Source organism: Podarcis bocagei (assembly GCF_964188305.1).
Source record: "Podarcis bocagei genome assembly, chromosome: 10".
Taxonomy (NCBI): Eukaryota; Metazoa; Chordata; class Lepidosauria; order Squamata; family Lacertidae; genus Podarcis; species Podarcis bocagei.
Genome location: NC_138135.1, coordinates 36,626,305 through 36,640,532, shown reverse-complemented (window position 1 = coordinate 36,640,532; position 14,228 = coordinate 36,626,305). Strand labels below are relative to the sequence as shown.

Here is a 14,228-nt window from a genome sequence, read left to right as displayed (position 1 = left end):
CAGGCCACACTCTTGTGTACATGACAGTGGCCTCACCATTAAAAGGTTTTATGGAATTTCTACCTCAGTTCCTATGCATGAAGCTATTTTGGGATCACAGGAAGATCTCTTGGAACATGCAGGCAACTGAGTGTCTGCCATTTTTAGGCCCTTCATTTTAGGGTGTGTGTGTGTTGGGGGGAAGAATTTCAAGAATCACAATTATATGCACTACAATCATTTAGTTCTGCACACTCTCTTGCAATGTGCTAAGCTAAAGCAAAAACCAATACGTGACCAGGACAGTTCTCAGACCATTACGCAGACAAACGTCCAGATATTCTCAGGGACATGGCACACAACAGATGTGTGTTACACAATGCTATGGCAGCTGGATTGTGAAGCTGATTGTTTGGTAATGGTGAAGAATGATAAGTGTTTGCTCAAAGAGGAGCTATCAACTGGCAGTGTTTTCCTTTTCATCTGTAGGGATGGGTCTGAGTTTAACATGAATGTCTATGGCAGTAATAGAATCACAGATTTGGAGAGGGCTTTGTCTGCTATCTATTCCAACCTCTGTCAAAGCAGGAAATCTAGTACTATAGCATCTCCAGCAGTTGGGTGTTCAGCCTAGATTTGCAGACCATCAGTGAGGGACACCTCACTGTCGCGTATTCCACGCGGCGTTTTCAGCAAAACACTAAGAGTTCCAGGTTTTTCAGTGCAGTCCTTTTTAATGTGAGCTATATACAGGCTATATACATTTACAAAAGAAACAGTCCATACAGAGTACTTACAAACGAATACTCTTCACCACAGCACCACCACACTACAGCACAACCACCACACCCCCTGTTAAACAGGCTTTCCTTTTTAAAACAGGTGATAGCCAATTACACTAATCACACTCCTGCTGAGTCACTCTGACCCAGCAGAGTATTGCATCATCCTGTTGAAGCCTGCAGACTTATCCAGTATCCTGCGAATCCCAACACTCACCACCCTAGGCAATTGGTTCCATAGTTAAGCTATCCTTACCATCCAGATGTGTCTGCTAATGTTTAAACAAAATCTATCCATGTTATTTTCTTGTATGCATGTAAACAAACAGGCACTGCAAATACATCACAGTGCTCCAGAGTTTTCTTATCCAAAGGAAACTAAGCTGGGGACTTCTTACCATTTGGGGAATGCAGCAGTTGGGGGCACTTGAAGGGGGGGGGGAATGAGGCTAGGGATGAAGGAGCAATGCAATTCAGTTCACATGTAAAGGCAAAACGGCTTAATCTACCATAGATTCCAGCGTATTAGGCAACTGGGCGTATTAGACGACCCCACAAATTGGCAGCTGCAATTTGGGGATTCGTCTTTTAAGCCCAGTTGCCTAATACACTGGGCAGCTCCGTGCCGGGAGAAAGCAGCCCGGAGCGGAGAGGAGCCCAGCGCCCCCGTTGCTGCTTCCGAAGCAGCAGTGGGCGGTCTCTGCGCCAGGTGGCTCTCTCCCGGTGCGGAGCGGAGCCCATCGCTGCTGCGGCTGCTTTGGAGCCGTCGCAGCAGCAGCAGGGGGGGGGGCAGATACCCGGCGTATAAGACGGCCCCTGACTTTTTAATCTCTTTTCCGGGGTTAAAAAGTCGTCTTATACGCCGTAACGTACAGTACACTTTCCGAAATAACACACCAGCTGAAACATAGCTATCCTTTGAAATTCACACAACTCCAATGCGTTTGTCCAGTCCAGTCATGTGCACAAAAATGCACCAAAAACCCACAGAAATGCAAGTATTAGTGAAAGTAACGTAGAAAAACAAATTATTCTAAGGAAAATTGTTTTGCAGAAAAATGTAATTAGGCAAAATTGCATACAAATATGTATTGAGAGAAATCCGCACTAAAACGCTGGTGGTGTTTCAGGAGGACTTTTTTTAAAAAATCCACCCTGACTGCAGTGAGCATCCCATTGGGATAGGTACCAGGGACGCTGCTAATGTGTGTGCCCAGTTGCACCCACTCAGGAGTGTGCAAAATTGCTGTCTGGATTTTCGTCCTCTGAAAGGAAACTTTGTAGCGCTAAAACTTTGATGGGCTCAAGTGGTTAAATATTTGTTATATTGAACAAACACACTGAAGGGAGCTGTCATGTGGTGTTAATACGAACTCTGTTGGATGAAAAATAAGACCTAGCTATGCTTACACTCTGTTGAACCAGGTGGTCTCTCCTCCAAGCATGGGGATTTTAACTCTCTCTCTCTCACACACACACACAAAATGATATTTTGATGGCAAGCGGAATTGCTGCATTGGCCATACGTGTGCCATACATGTAATGGGTTGCTTCTTTTGTCATTACATGCACAGTGGATTTCTTTAAACATTCATTCACCTGCTGCAACTGATTTAGAATTTGGTTCCTTTGAGTGCCAAACTCCCACTTAGTTTAAATACTTCGTTCTGTGTTCTCTTAATCTTCAACATATCTCTCTCTCTCTCTCTCTCTCTCTCTCTCTCTCTCTCTCTCTCTCTCTCTCTCTCTCTCTCTTTGGCTGGGGGGATGGGGGTGGAGGAGAGAAGAGAATACGAACAGAAAAGCCCAAGTACTTTTCACTCCTACTTTCCTCTCCCACTAAGGAATGCAAACCAAATGGTAAGGGTTTCGAGGGCTTCTGTATTTATCCACAAGACTTTGCAAGTGTGCTCTTGTCTGAGAGTGCTTGTGGTACAGGATTGCTGGAGGAGGGAATGAGGACAGAGGAGATCTGGCCATCAAAGAGCCCCCATTCAAAACTCCTACTGCCTTTCAAGGCCTCCATTCAAGGCCCTTAGTGGTTAATGGCTTAGGCACAGACACTCTGCCCCCAAGATGTGGCTTTGACCCCGTTCGCCACTGACGTCCGTGTTCATACACTCTCCTGGTTCAATTTCCTGAGGTTTCTGATTTCCTGAGTGAGGGAAGGCAATGTTTAGAAAAGAGGTGCCAGACTGGAGGAGGATGCATAGGGAGAGGGAGGGCTTTGGGAGGGAGGGGTCACTTATCACAGATAAAAAGGTCCCCTTCTTTGCCAGTGAAGACTGCAGGGACACTGGGAGAAGAGAACCTTCAGGCAAGTCCTGTCTACAGAAGGAAGTGCAGCACATTACAGTGAGTATGCAGGACCTTACTAATGTCTGTATGGGGGTGCCTTGCACATGCAAAATTATAAGAAGTAAATGGCAGAGATGCAGTGACTTGCTGCTATGAACCAGTTCAATGTGAAAAGATCCAGAGAGCTACTTTTTTGACAGCCCAACAAATGCAGAATCGTCATTTACTGAGTCAATACTTGCTCCTGGGTTTTGCCTACAAAAAGAAAGATGCTGCAAAATTGTAAAATCTGAGAAGAAAAGTGGATCTGAGGGTGCTAATGTGTATGGATTACCTGTTTTGGGTTGTAGGATTTTAAAATGGGCTGATCTGGGCTTTTGCTGACTAGGAAACTCAAGATCAGTCTCAATGATACTTGCTTATAATTAAAGAGACTTAGGACAGGCACACGAGCAATAATACTCTTCTTCCCCTTTGAAAGAGGCTACAGATCAGGCTGTGTAAAAATATTGGTGGCTGTTCCATTTCTCTAAATGATTCTCTCCTGTCATTGACAATGATGGAAGAAGCTGCTTGTTTGCAGCCAGGTAATTTGGGTGAAAATGGTTGACATTACTTTCCATGAATTCTGGCTCAGAACTGAAAGCAGCAATGTTTCTGGCAAAGAACTTCCTGAACATATTGATTATAAACAAGTAAAATTCTTCCAGGTGTTGTCATGATGACACCCAGAAAAATGTCAGTGTTTCTCTGAGTTGCCAGCCATAGGTCATTGACATGCTGATGAAAACCTGGATGGATCAAAATAAGGCCTTTCACTGAAACTTTATTATGTTAACAAAATCCTTACCAAGCTCTTAGTTGCCCTCGGAAAATGTTAGGCATTTTGTGGGTAAGATGTTTATAGTATCAACATGGTGTTTAAAAAACCCATCCACGCTTCGGTAATGTTGGCAATTAATGTGGTGACAGAGGTAACAAATCAAAAGAGACCAAGGAGGAAAAAGTTAGCCAGAGAAACGGTGGCGGCCTTTCTCCCAGAATGCTCTTGGAGAAAGGCTGACGACAAGAATGGCTGTTAAGAAAGTGAATTGGGCCCTGCTTTTTGTGACAACGCATCACTGTTAGAAGTCTCTTTACAGCTTGTCCCCTCCTCACCTGAAGCCTTTCTCCCAAGCTTATTTTTCTTCTGTTCTTTCTCCCTCCCTTTGCCTCAGCCATCTTTTCTTGGAAGCACTGAGGCCTGCAGACACCAGAGGGGCCGTGATATGCAGTTGCCTCATAAAATCCACGTTCTGTAAATCTGAACTCTGGGGGACAGAAGCAATTCCTTACCAAGCAAGTGACTATCCTTAAAGGAGACTAAAAAATCTAGGCGGAGCTGGGGAACAAGGGGTGGAAGGGAAGCTGGTATGAGAGACTGGGATGGATTCATGTCAGGGGCTACATTTCTGGCTCAACCTCCCAGTGAATACAAATCTCAGAGAGAAGCAGTGTTTGAACAAAGATGAGGTTGATGACTGAGAAGGAAAGGTCCGATACTGGGGAAAAGAAGTCCTTTATTCATCTGGGGATAGTGCTTATAAACAGTCTTTTCCTTTCTGCTTTCTCTGTTTCTTTCCACATGCTCACAGAACTTGGAAGAGGGCTATGGGTTTGGAGCGAGCTATTTCCTGGCCCTGCCAATTCCAACATGATTTGGACATTCTCCACTTCCAAAGTATTTTTGCCAAAGGGAGTAGTGTGAGTTCCTGCCTACTCCTGGGGAGTTTCATATTATAAGAACATGAGAAGAGCTCAGATAGACCAGGCTAAGGTTCATCTAGTCCAGTATTCTCTTCTCAAAGTGGCCAACCAGAAGCCTATGGGAAGCCCACAAACTTGGCCTGAGGGCAACAGGGCTCTTCCCACTTGGGATTCCCAGAAACTGGCATCCAGGAAGGCGCATCGTCTCCAACAGTGGAGGAAGAACATTTCCACCTTGGATAGTGGCCACCTCTCCCCCTTTATTCCAGCGGGGCACATGTTGCTATCTGCTCCCAAGACCACTACTTCTAAAGACCCCTGCCTTAATTTTACGCATCAAGGACATGTAAAAAAATAAAAGTTCATAAAACCTCAGGAATAGCTGAAAAATGTGCCCCAATAGCCAGAACAAACTTAAGTGTTCAATGTCTTGTTTGGCTGTATGGCTCCAGAAGCTTATGGGCTAGCAAGCTGTTCAGACAGCCCAGATCTGGATTGATTTGGCACTTGTGACTGCTCCGTGTAGCCAGTTAGTTTTATTCTGAATGTGGTTTTACAAGTGGTTTGAGTATGACCACATATTCCATTGTGGGTAATTGTTAAGTTTACAGATGAGTAAATATTCCTCTGTTCTTGATTTCTAGGAACTTGGGATCTTAATCCCAATTCAGTTTATTCAGAGAGCTTTTCATTCTGTGCTACTTTCCCTTTCTAGTACAGTGGTACCTCGGGTTGAGTACTGAATTCATTCCAGAGGTCCGTTCTTAACCTGAAACTGTTCTTAACCTGAGGTACCACTTTAGCTAATGGGGCCTCCCGCTGCCACCGCGCCGCCGGAGCACAATTTCTGTTCTCACCCTGAAGCAAAGTTCTTAACCCAAGGTACTATTTCTGGGTTAGCGGAGTCTGTAACCTGAAGCGTATGTAACCTGAAGCGTATGTAACCCGAGGTACCACTGTACATCCAAGGAAGGGGGGAAGTAGAACTTCATCGGGGGGGGGGATATTGTTTTCCATGCCTATCATTTCTGCTCCATCCTGGCTACAGGGATGTCTAACCAGCATGGCCAATGGTCAGGTGTGTGTGTGTGTGTAAGTTGTAGTCTGGCAACATCTGGAGGGGCTCCAGCTAGCCTGCCCTGCCATACATGCTTCATACATACTTATTTCTAGGTAGGCATGCATAGGACTGTGGTGTTAATGAATTGCAACAATGCAACTGATATTCAAATCCATTTTTGATGTGATGCTAAAAATTCACCTTTTTGATGTGCAGACTGCTCTTGTTACCGTTCTGGCCTATTATGGGGGTGGCACATTATCTTCTGGAAAGCTACCAAAGAGTTCAGGCACCGTGATTTTGCCATATGGTTTCTGAATCGGCCAAGAGACCAATTTGAACAATTGAACTTGCATCTTCTTCCTGGGTATCTGTGTGAGTAGATGCTCAGCAGACCTGAAGGCCCACATTAACAAAGCCCAATATGGAACCAAGCTGTTTAGCTTAAAATCTAGTAGCATAATGAAAAAAACCACAACTCCTCTTGAGTATCTGAAAAGAGCACATTTATTCTCTTACTCTCCCCCATGTCACTTTTCCTGCCCATACTCCATCACTTAAGTGCCCTCCTCACCCTGACTTGGTTCATTTCTAGTAGTGGTTCATTTCTACAGCAATTGAGTAAAATGGGGGACAGATCAGTTCTCCTCACTCACACACATTTATTTATTTTTTTGCTACATTAAGTAGATCCCTTTTTGGGATCCCATTTTGGGCATGAATAGGAGTCATGCCAAGAACAAATGTGACTGCCTTGGTCATATCTAGTTTGGACCTCATCAAGGTTTCCAACCTGTGTTTGGGCTGCACTATTTCAGTTCAGGCCAAAAGTGTGGGCCCTTACATCACTGAATGCTCCTCCACACCTAAAAAAGCATCTCCTCATAGAAAACATGTAAGTAATGGCGAAGAACAGGTTAGAAACCTTTCACTCTGGCTTCTAATTTCCTGTGTGGAGGTATTTTTGTGTGTGTAGAGAAGCATTCAGTCCTGACTTGCATTGGTTAGGGATGAGGGACAAATTGGATTCAATATGCATCAAAATTATGTAATTTGCACTTTCCAAAACAGTACACAAACCGTAGCAGCTGTCCCTCAAAATTCGCACTTAATTTTGCAGTGCAGTTGTCCAACCAAGTAATGTGTGCAAAAATGCAGCTACCAAGGTAAAGTGTGCATATCAATGTATATATTAGTGAAAATAACACACACAAAATGCATTATATTAGGCAACATTGTATACAAAATTGTGTCTATTTGGAGAAAATCACATTAAAATGCTGGCATATTTTCAAAGGGACGGTAAAAAATAAATCACAAACTGATGTGTAAATGTAGAGGACCGAGCATCTTAAGATTAGAAAAATGAGAAACAGAAATTAATAGAGTCACACATCCCTGGTAGTGTCTTAGGCCACAAACAAGTTTACCACCACTCTGAGAACCAGGCCACAGAAAGCATAAGTTCAAAGCGGGATCTGAGGGGGACTTATTTGGTACCCTTAGGAGAGATGTAGGAATCAGACAATTGGTGACAGTGGAATACAAAGCAATAGGTCTGGCTCAGGCAGATGGAGTTTAGAGAAGAGAAGCCAATGCTAAAATGAATTCTTAAATGAACATGCCCCAGGGAAAGTGGTAAACGTAGTGAATGTACCTGGAGGGATGATGGGCTGCAAAGTTCCAGAACTGTGTATGAATGTGGGAAAGGCAAGAAAATCAGAGGATAAATTATAAAATTAAACACATATGTTTAGGAGGAGCCCAATTCATGGGCCAGCCCTCCACAGACCAACGTTTTCTGGAACATGCAGAGTTAACAGCTCACCTCCTTTTGAACTGTGGAGTCCTCCCTCTGAAGAAAGGGAGGGGAAGGCAGCTTGCCCACTCCCACCAGAGGCAGATCTTAAAGCCACGAGGAGAGGTGTTTTATAACAGTCTCCTCCTGGAGTGCAAGTGCCAGTAGGTCCCTCCTGCCTTCCTCAGGCCCCCTTCATCTGACTCTCTGGCTCCCCAGCTGTTGCTGTTTTAATAAACACTCCCCTGCTAAACTTTGCAGCTTGCCCAGAGGCTTTAGCTGTCCTCGGTGGAAACAGAGAAGAAGACAGTCGCAGAGAGAGAGGGGCAAAGAGAGAAACCATGCGGAGCCTCATCATCCTTGCGCTTCTGGCCGTCCTGATGATGGCAGCTTTCTGTTACGGTAGGTGATGTCTTTTATTGCTAGTCATTTGGGAGAATAGTTTGTCACAGGAACTGAATGTTCTGGCCACACACTTTGGTTGAATTTTCACTTCCCCTCTTTGCCACTTACCCTTCTGTCATAATTTACATCCTTGGCATCCTTTCCACACTTGTCTCCTCTGGTTCCTCTACACTGTCCAAATTGAGCTCTCTTCTTTCTATTTCATGCCTGATACAAACCATTCTGTTCTCAATCACTCACAGCCCCTTTTTATCTTAAACACCACCAGGGAATGTATGCGTGGGACATGCACACACAATGGAAACCTCTGTTGCTAGCCTAGAAAATCTTAGGGGCAGATTTTCCAATTGTCTTCAAAATGCGTAGACTACTTTTTCAACAAGAGCGGCCCATTGGGATTTCACTGTGTTAAAGGACTACCCGATTCTCTGTGGGGTAGATCAATAAGATGAATTTTGATGAATTTTAATCGAACGATGCTTCATGAGTAGCCCACTGGGTTAAAGAAGAACACTTGTCCCAGAAATTCTAGCTGCTTCTTTTGAAACCTCAGGGATGGGCAAATGGGAGTGATGGGGAAGTCCTAGACAAGTGGCTTATCTTGTCTGAGGTTGGAAAGCAGGTTATCCAGTGTGCAATTGGCGAGCATCTTCACTGGGATTGTCAGTTCGCTTCACTGGCAGAGTCCAAATCAGCTCTTGCTCCCTTGAATGGTTAGGATTTATCTGCCTATAATTATATGAATACATATTTGGTTTCTCCCTCCTTCTTGTGGCACAATTACGTGAAGTGGATTGATTTGAGATAGAATGTTATAATGTGAGCAGCCTATCAAAAATGATTTGGTTGTGTCTGCTTCCACCAAATTGCTAAATTTTGCTTAGATTTTTGGTACCTTTCATACCTGCCACTCTGTGATTTATTCATTAATGTTAGGTGGGATTTACCTATCTAACCCCAAAATAACAATCTGTGTCCATTGCTTTGTACTTTTCTTAGCATTCTTTTATTCTGAGAACTATTATATATTTTATCAATGTGATCTAATAAATATTAAGCATTCACCCATGCTGAACTAAGTCAGTGCAACATTTTAGAAATGCAAATGGAAAGGGTAAGTGCATACATTCAGGAATCGCAAAATAAATGCATTCAGGAACACAGCCAAAGTTATACAGTTATACATTTTTATGTTCCCCTCATTTCCATAGGAAACTTAAAACATGCACTTCTATTTCTACCACTGAAATGGAGAACATTCAAAGATTCTTCTGATTCCAGTTCCATGCCATAACCAAAAGATCATAGCGTTATTTCTTATTCCTCCATTTGATTGATGCATTGGTTTTATCTGACGCTATGATTGTCACTAGCACAAATGGCTTTTCGGAGGAATCAGTGTATTCTTTAAGGGGCTACATCTATTGTTAGCTACAGTGCTTTTTTCTGGGGGGGATGCAGGGGTATGCAAACCCCTAAACATTTTGTGAAACTAAGTTTGGCCTCATTGAGGGGCAGTATTTCAATATGAGTAGGGAAATGAGAGTACCCCTAAACATTTTTTTAAAGAAAAAAAGCACTGGTTAGCTATTATTCATAGTAGCTTAGAATGAAACCTTCATGTCCAGTACCAGTATATCTCTGACACTGTGAACAAACAACAAGGAATTATGGACCTCATCATGCCTTGCTTGTGAACTGGACTGGGGCATCTGGTAAGCTATGTTAGAAGGCTACATTATGGACAAGACAGTTTTGATCTGGTCCAGCAAGGCTATTCTTATATTTTTTCATGTATATCCATCTTTGTTTTCTTAACAATGAATTTACACACTGCCTTGTTTTCTTTTCCCTGTCACAGAGTCTCACGAGAGTATTGAATCGCATGAATTTACAAGTAAGAAACGTTATTATGTACTCTGTGATTTATTGTGATGCTTGAGGTTCACTTTTTGGATTTTGTGGACATCCCAAATTCTCTTGCCATGCCACTTTATGAGATCCTTGTAAAATATTTTTCCTCTACTTGATCCAAGGAATAAAAATTAAGGAATGCGCCACCATCACTTCCCTGCCTTCAGTCTGTCCAATCTGTCCAGTCAAGGGTAATGGTACATTTGATTTCTCCACCATGAAATAGACAATCTGCATGTTGACATCTAGCAAGTTAGGGACAAAGAGAGACAATACCTGCCCTCCTTGATATACTAGTTTTCCACAGGTACAGAATTTTTGACACATAAGAGTATCAAACCCTGTTATTACCTTTCCTGCATTCTGCAATGCAGAAGGCAATTCTGAGATTGGCAGGATGAGAACAGACAATAACCAGTGAGACCTGCAACCAGATGTTGCAGTTTATCCTTCTTCTTACTAGAAGTGCTCCTGTTCACAGTTCCAGCCACTCTTCCAGTCACTGCACTCCACCCCTCCTTTCCCTGCTCCCCCAGTTCCTCATTTGCCAAGAGAGCAATCTCAGCATGCTCAATAGACTGTGGACCTTCAGCTGGAACAGAAGCTTAACATCCTGTGGCTATTGGCAGTGGGTTTTTTTTGTAAGGTGTGTGTGTTTGTAAACCCCTGAGCATGCAAATATCTCTCCTTTGTTTCTTAGCGGACCCATTTTGGTTTTAATCATGTGGCTCTCATCACGCTGGTTTGCTGTTAGAGGGAGTCACTACTGCAGGCAGCCTATGTTCCCAATGTGGAGTGCAAACTGTGTTCTGGGGAAGGGCAAGGCAAGGGCTATTTCCCCCGGGACATCTTCATTCTCAGTGCAGAAAGTCAGCACTGCAGATTTCACAACTCATGCAAGCCCCGTTCCAGTACCTAACCATTTGGTAGACCAGTAAGGGACTACCATGAACTGAAAAGACCTGCACAGCTAGCCCACAGGCCTCTGAAACACTCGCAGGAGCATGTCTGACCCCTTAGGTAGCAAGTTTGTACGTTCTTGCCCAGGACTGAACACAGCAAGGCTTGCTTCCAGCAACTTAAGTCAACGTACGTAGGTTTGGGCTGTTAAATAAGTATGAATTAGAAGTAAAGGTAAGGGGGAGGTTGGTTCATTGCAAAGATATAGGGCTTTTAAGTCAAATTAAAACAACTAGGGAGAATACAAAGAGAAATAGGAAAGATAGACACTGAGTCACTTGACAAATAGGATGCAAAATGCAGATACGTAGTTGCAGAGTCATTTTGCAAGAGCTCTTGAGATGAAAATAAAACAGGATAGGATTCCAATCCTTTCAGATCCAGGATCCACCTTTAAGCTCTATCTGCAATATGAAGCTTAACTGTTGTCCCTAAATATGCCCATCTTCTCTAGGAAAGGTTTTCCCCACTTGCTGTCCTTCAAATCTTTCGGACTAGAATGCTGATCATCCCTGATCACTGTTCACACTGGGTGGGGATGATGGGAGTCATCTGAAACTTCTCGAGTGATTTTTGAGCTTGCCAGAAGAGTTTTAGACTGAGGGGATGGTGGCTGTTTTTATTTCTGTGGTCGTAGTGGCGAGGGCTACTGATGCTGGGTATTTTTCCTGAATGTCCTAAATACCAGAAATATTTCATTCAGCTGGGAAACTCACAGAGGGAAAAACACACACAACAAAATATTTCACATACTGGAGACACTGAGTTGTTGAAATAGCAAAGCAGAACCGATTAACTTTTGCCTATCTTAGCCAAATGAAAACTGATAGATTAACCACACACAAGTGTTGGCAAATATATAAATGCCAAGAAAGGAAAAAGTGATGCGGCAAGAAGGATATTTATGCAAGGGAAAATATTAGAAGTATTTTCAATTAGAGTGTGGGGTGATGTCTCTATGGAGATGATGGAACCACAATCATGTTGCACTAATTCAATCTAGCCCAAAGAAAGCACTGCGGGAACCAACTGGATGTGACACTCCTTAGCCATTCTTAAACTCTTATATCTAAGAACTAGAGGAAGCTACCTAGCTCTACCTCCCTCTGTCCTCTTCAGCACTAACATTATTTCTTTAATTTGTTCATGAGAATGTAGAATGTTCTGAGAGCCAGTGTGGTGTAGTGGTTAAGAGCGGTAGTCTTGTAATCTAGGGAACCGGGTTTGCGTCTCCGCTCCTCCACATGCAGCTGCTGGGTGACCTTGGGCCAGTCACACTTCTCTGAAGTCTCTCAGCCCCACTCACCTCACAGAGTGTTTGTTGTGGGGGAGGAAGGGAAAGGAGAATGTTAGCCGCTTTGAGACTCCTGAAGGGGAGTGATAAAGCAGGATATCAAATCCAAACTCCTCCTCTTCTTCTTCTTCTTCTTCTTCTTCTTCTTCTTCTTCTTCTTCTTCTTCTTCTTCTTCTTCTGGGTCTTCCCAGGCCATTGCATTCCTGCATTTCTTCCGCCTATGATGCTGATTTCTTAAGGTGCTGTTGTAAAATTGGTTAGAGCTTGCATTGCAGCAGCACTGTAGAGCTTTCCGTTGTGAACCGGCGCAGTGCTTTTGACTCGACCGGTGTGAAGAAATGGTGATGGCATATTTGGCGAAAGTGTGCAACCCTGCCTATCAGTATTACCTGCCCACCTGCCCTCTGCCATTATCTTCACCACTGTGCCTCTCTCCTGCTGTCCTTTGTTGCAGAGTTCTTGGAGAAACTCATCAGTCTCACCTCTTACAGTAGCCTCCTTCATGCATTAAGGCTTAGCTGTAGCCAAAAATGGCTTTTGGCCATCTGAAAGCGCCCATTGAAAACTGGAAATGAGAGGGCATGAGTCGCTATTAACAGCAGAAAGGCAAGAATGTATAGACCAAGCTGGTTGTATTGGCCATCACAAAGACTGATATTGGGAGGATACGGGAAGAGAGCAATGCTTTTCTTTGTATAGAACTGTTGGCCTTCGGTTCAACCTCATAATAATGATGAATACCTATCCCTCCAGGTCCCTTCATTAACAGAAGGCACGCCAACATCTTCATGAGAACTCCACCTGAGAACAGGAGGAACCAAGTTGTGCAGGAAAGGTACGTCTTCTTAGTGTCCAGAGTTATTCATGGTGAGTGGGGAATGGAGAGGATGTGTTTTCTTAGGCAAGAGAGAAGCCATTGGAAAATGAACTGAACTGGAAAATGGTAAACTGGGAGAATCTGAAAATGACGCATTGCTAATGGCAAGAGTCATGATCCCTATTATTAGATCCTCCATGGAATAGCCCCCCAGGACCCTGTGATAATATCAAAAATCTCTACTAGATCCTCTGCAGAATTGCCCCAGGATCCTATTGCATGTGCCGCTTCTAAGCCATAGAAACAACACCTGCCCACATGTTTTCATCTCAGGGTCAGACTCTGCACACAGTGTCACCCATATTTTCGTAGACGACATTTGTGTGAAAGCTGCCATATTTCTAAAAAATGACAAACCCTTTCAAGACTTTGCAGAGGTTTTTTGCACGTGCTTGTGGACAGAATTAGAAATCACTTAAAGCCTTGCAAAGATGCAGCTGGAAAAGCGGAAGTAGATGTAAGTCATAATAATATTTTGTCTCTCCACCCCCCCTACCCATCTTCCCCTCTTGCTACTGTGAGCAGGATCAGAGAGCGCAACAAGACCCCCCAGGAACAGCAGCGGGAGATTTGCGAAGATTACAATCCCTGTGAGCGTTACGCCATGCGCTACGGCTATGCCTCTGCCTACAGGCGCTTCTTTGGGCACAGACGTGGCAAATAAGAACATCAAGAATCGCCGTTCCCAGTGCCTGGAGCCTGGGTTTCCTGTATCTACAAAGAGTGACATCTCCAAAATGTATTGTTGCTTGTTAACTGTATGTTATCCCACCTGCTGCTTCATTCTTCTGTAGCTAATGATTTCTAGATTCTGTGTTAATTAGCACAATGCTGACATAGTGGTGGTTGGGCAAAGAAGGATGTGGGTGTTTATTATGAAATAAACTTCTGGTTTGATACTGTTTGTTCAAAACTCAAGAGTTTTCTTTGGGTCACTCCCATGCCAAGAAACTGGCGTCTATAATTGTACTCACTTGCTTAGCAGTTTTTTAAAAACCTAACAGATACTTTTGTTTTGTTTTGTTGGATGGACTCTAGGAATGGCAGTAAAATTGTTCTTTCACACAATAATAGCCTGGCCTGGATGGCTGATTTGGCAATGGGCTAAAGCAGA

General features: G+C 43.5%; 1 protein-coding gene across 2 annotated transcripts; it reads left to right on the top strand.

The window, feature by feature from the left end:
- Positions 1-2,976: 2,976 nt before the first annotated feature.
- Positions 2,977-14,018, top strand: MGP (matrix Gla protein). 2 transcript variants are annotated; one of them, XM_081209618.1, is made up of 5 exons: positions 2,977-3,116; positions 7,925-8,065; positions 9,930-9,965; positions 12,991-13,072; positions 13,640-14,018. In XM_081209618.1, the coding sequence occupies exons 2-5, from the start codon at positions 8,005-8,007 to the stop codon at positions 13,776-13,778; spliced, it is 318 nt and encodes a 105-aa protein (XP_081065744.1). In that variant the 5' UTR covers positions 2,977-3,116; positions 7,925-8,004; the 3' UTR covers positions 13,779-14,018. The 2 variants fall into 2 exon arrangements, with proteins under 2 accessions (XP_081065744.1, XP_081065745.1); XM_081209619.1 differs by lacking the exon at positions 2,977-3,116 and having other exon boundaries at positions 7,793-8,065.
- The last annotated feature ends 210 nt before the right edge of the window (positions 14,019-14,228 follow it).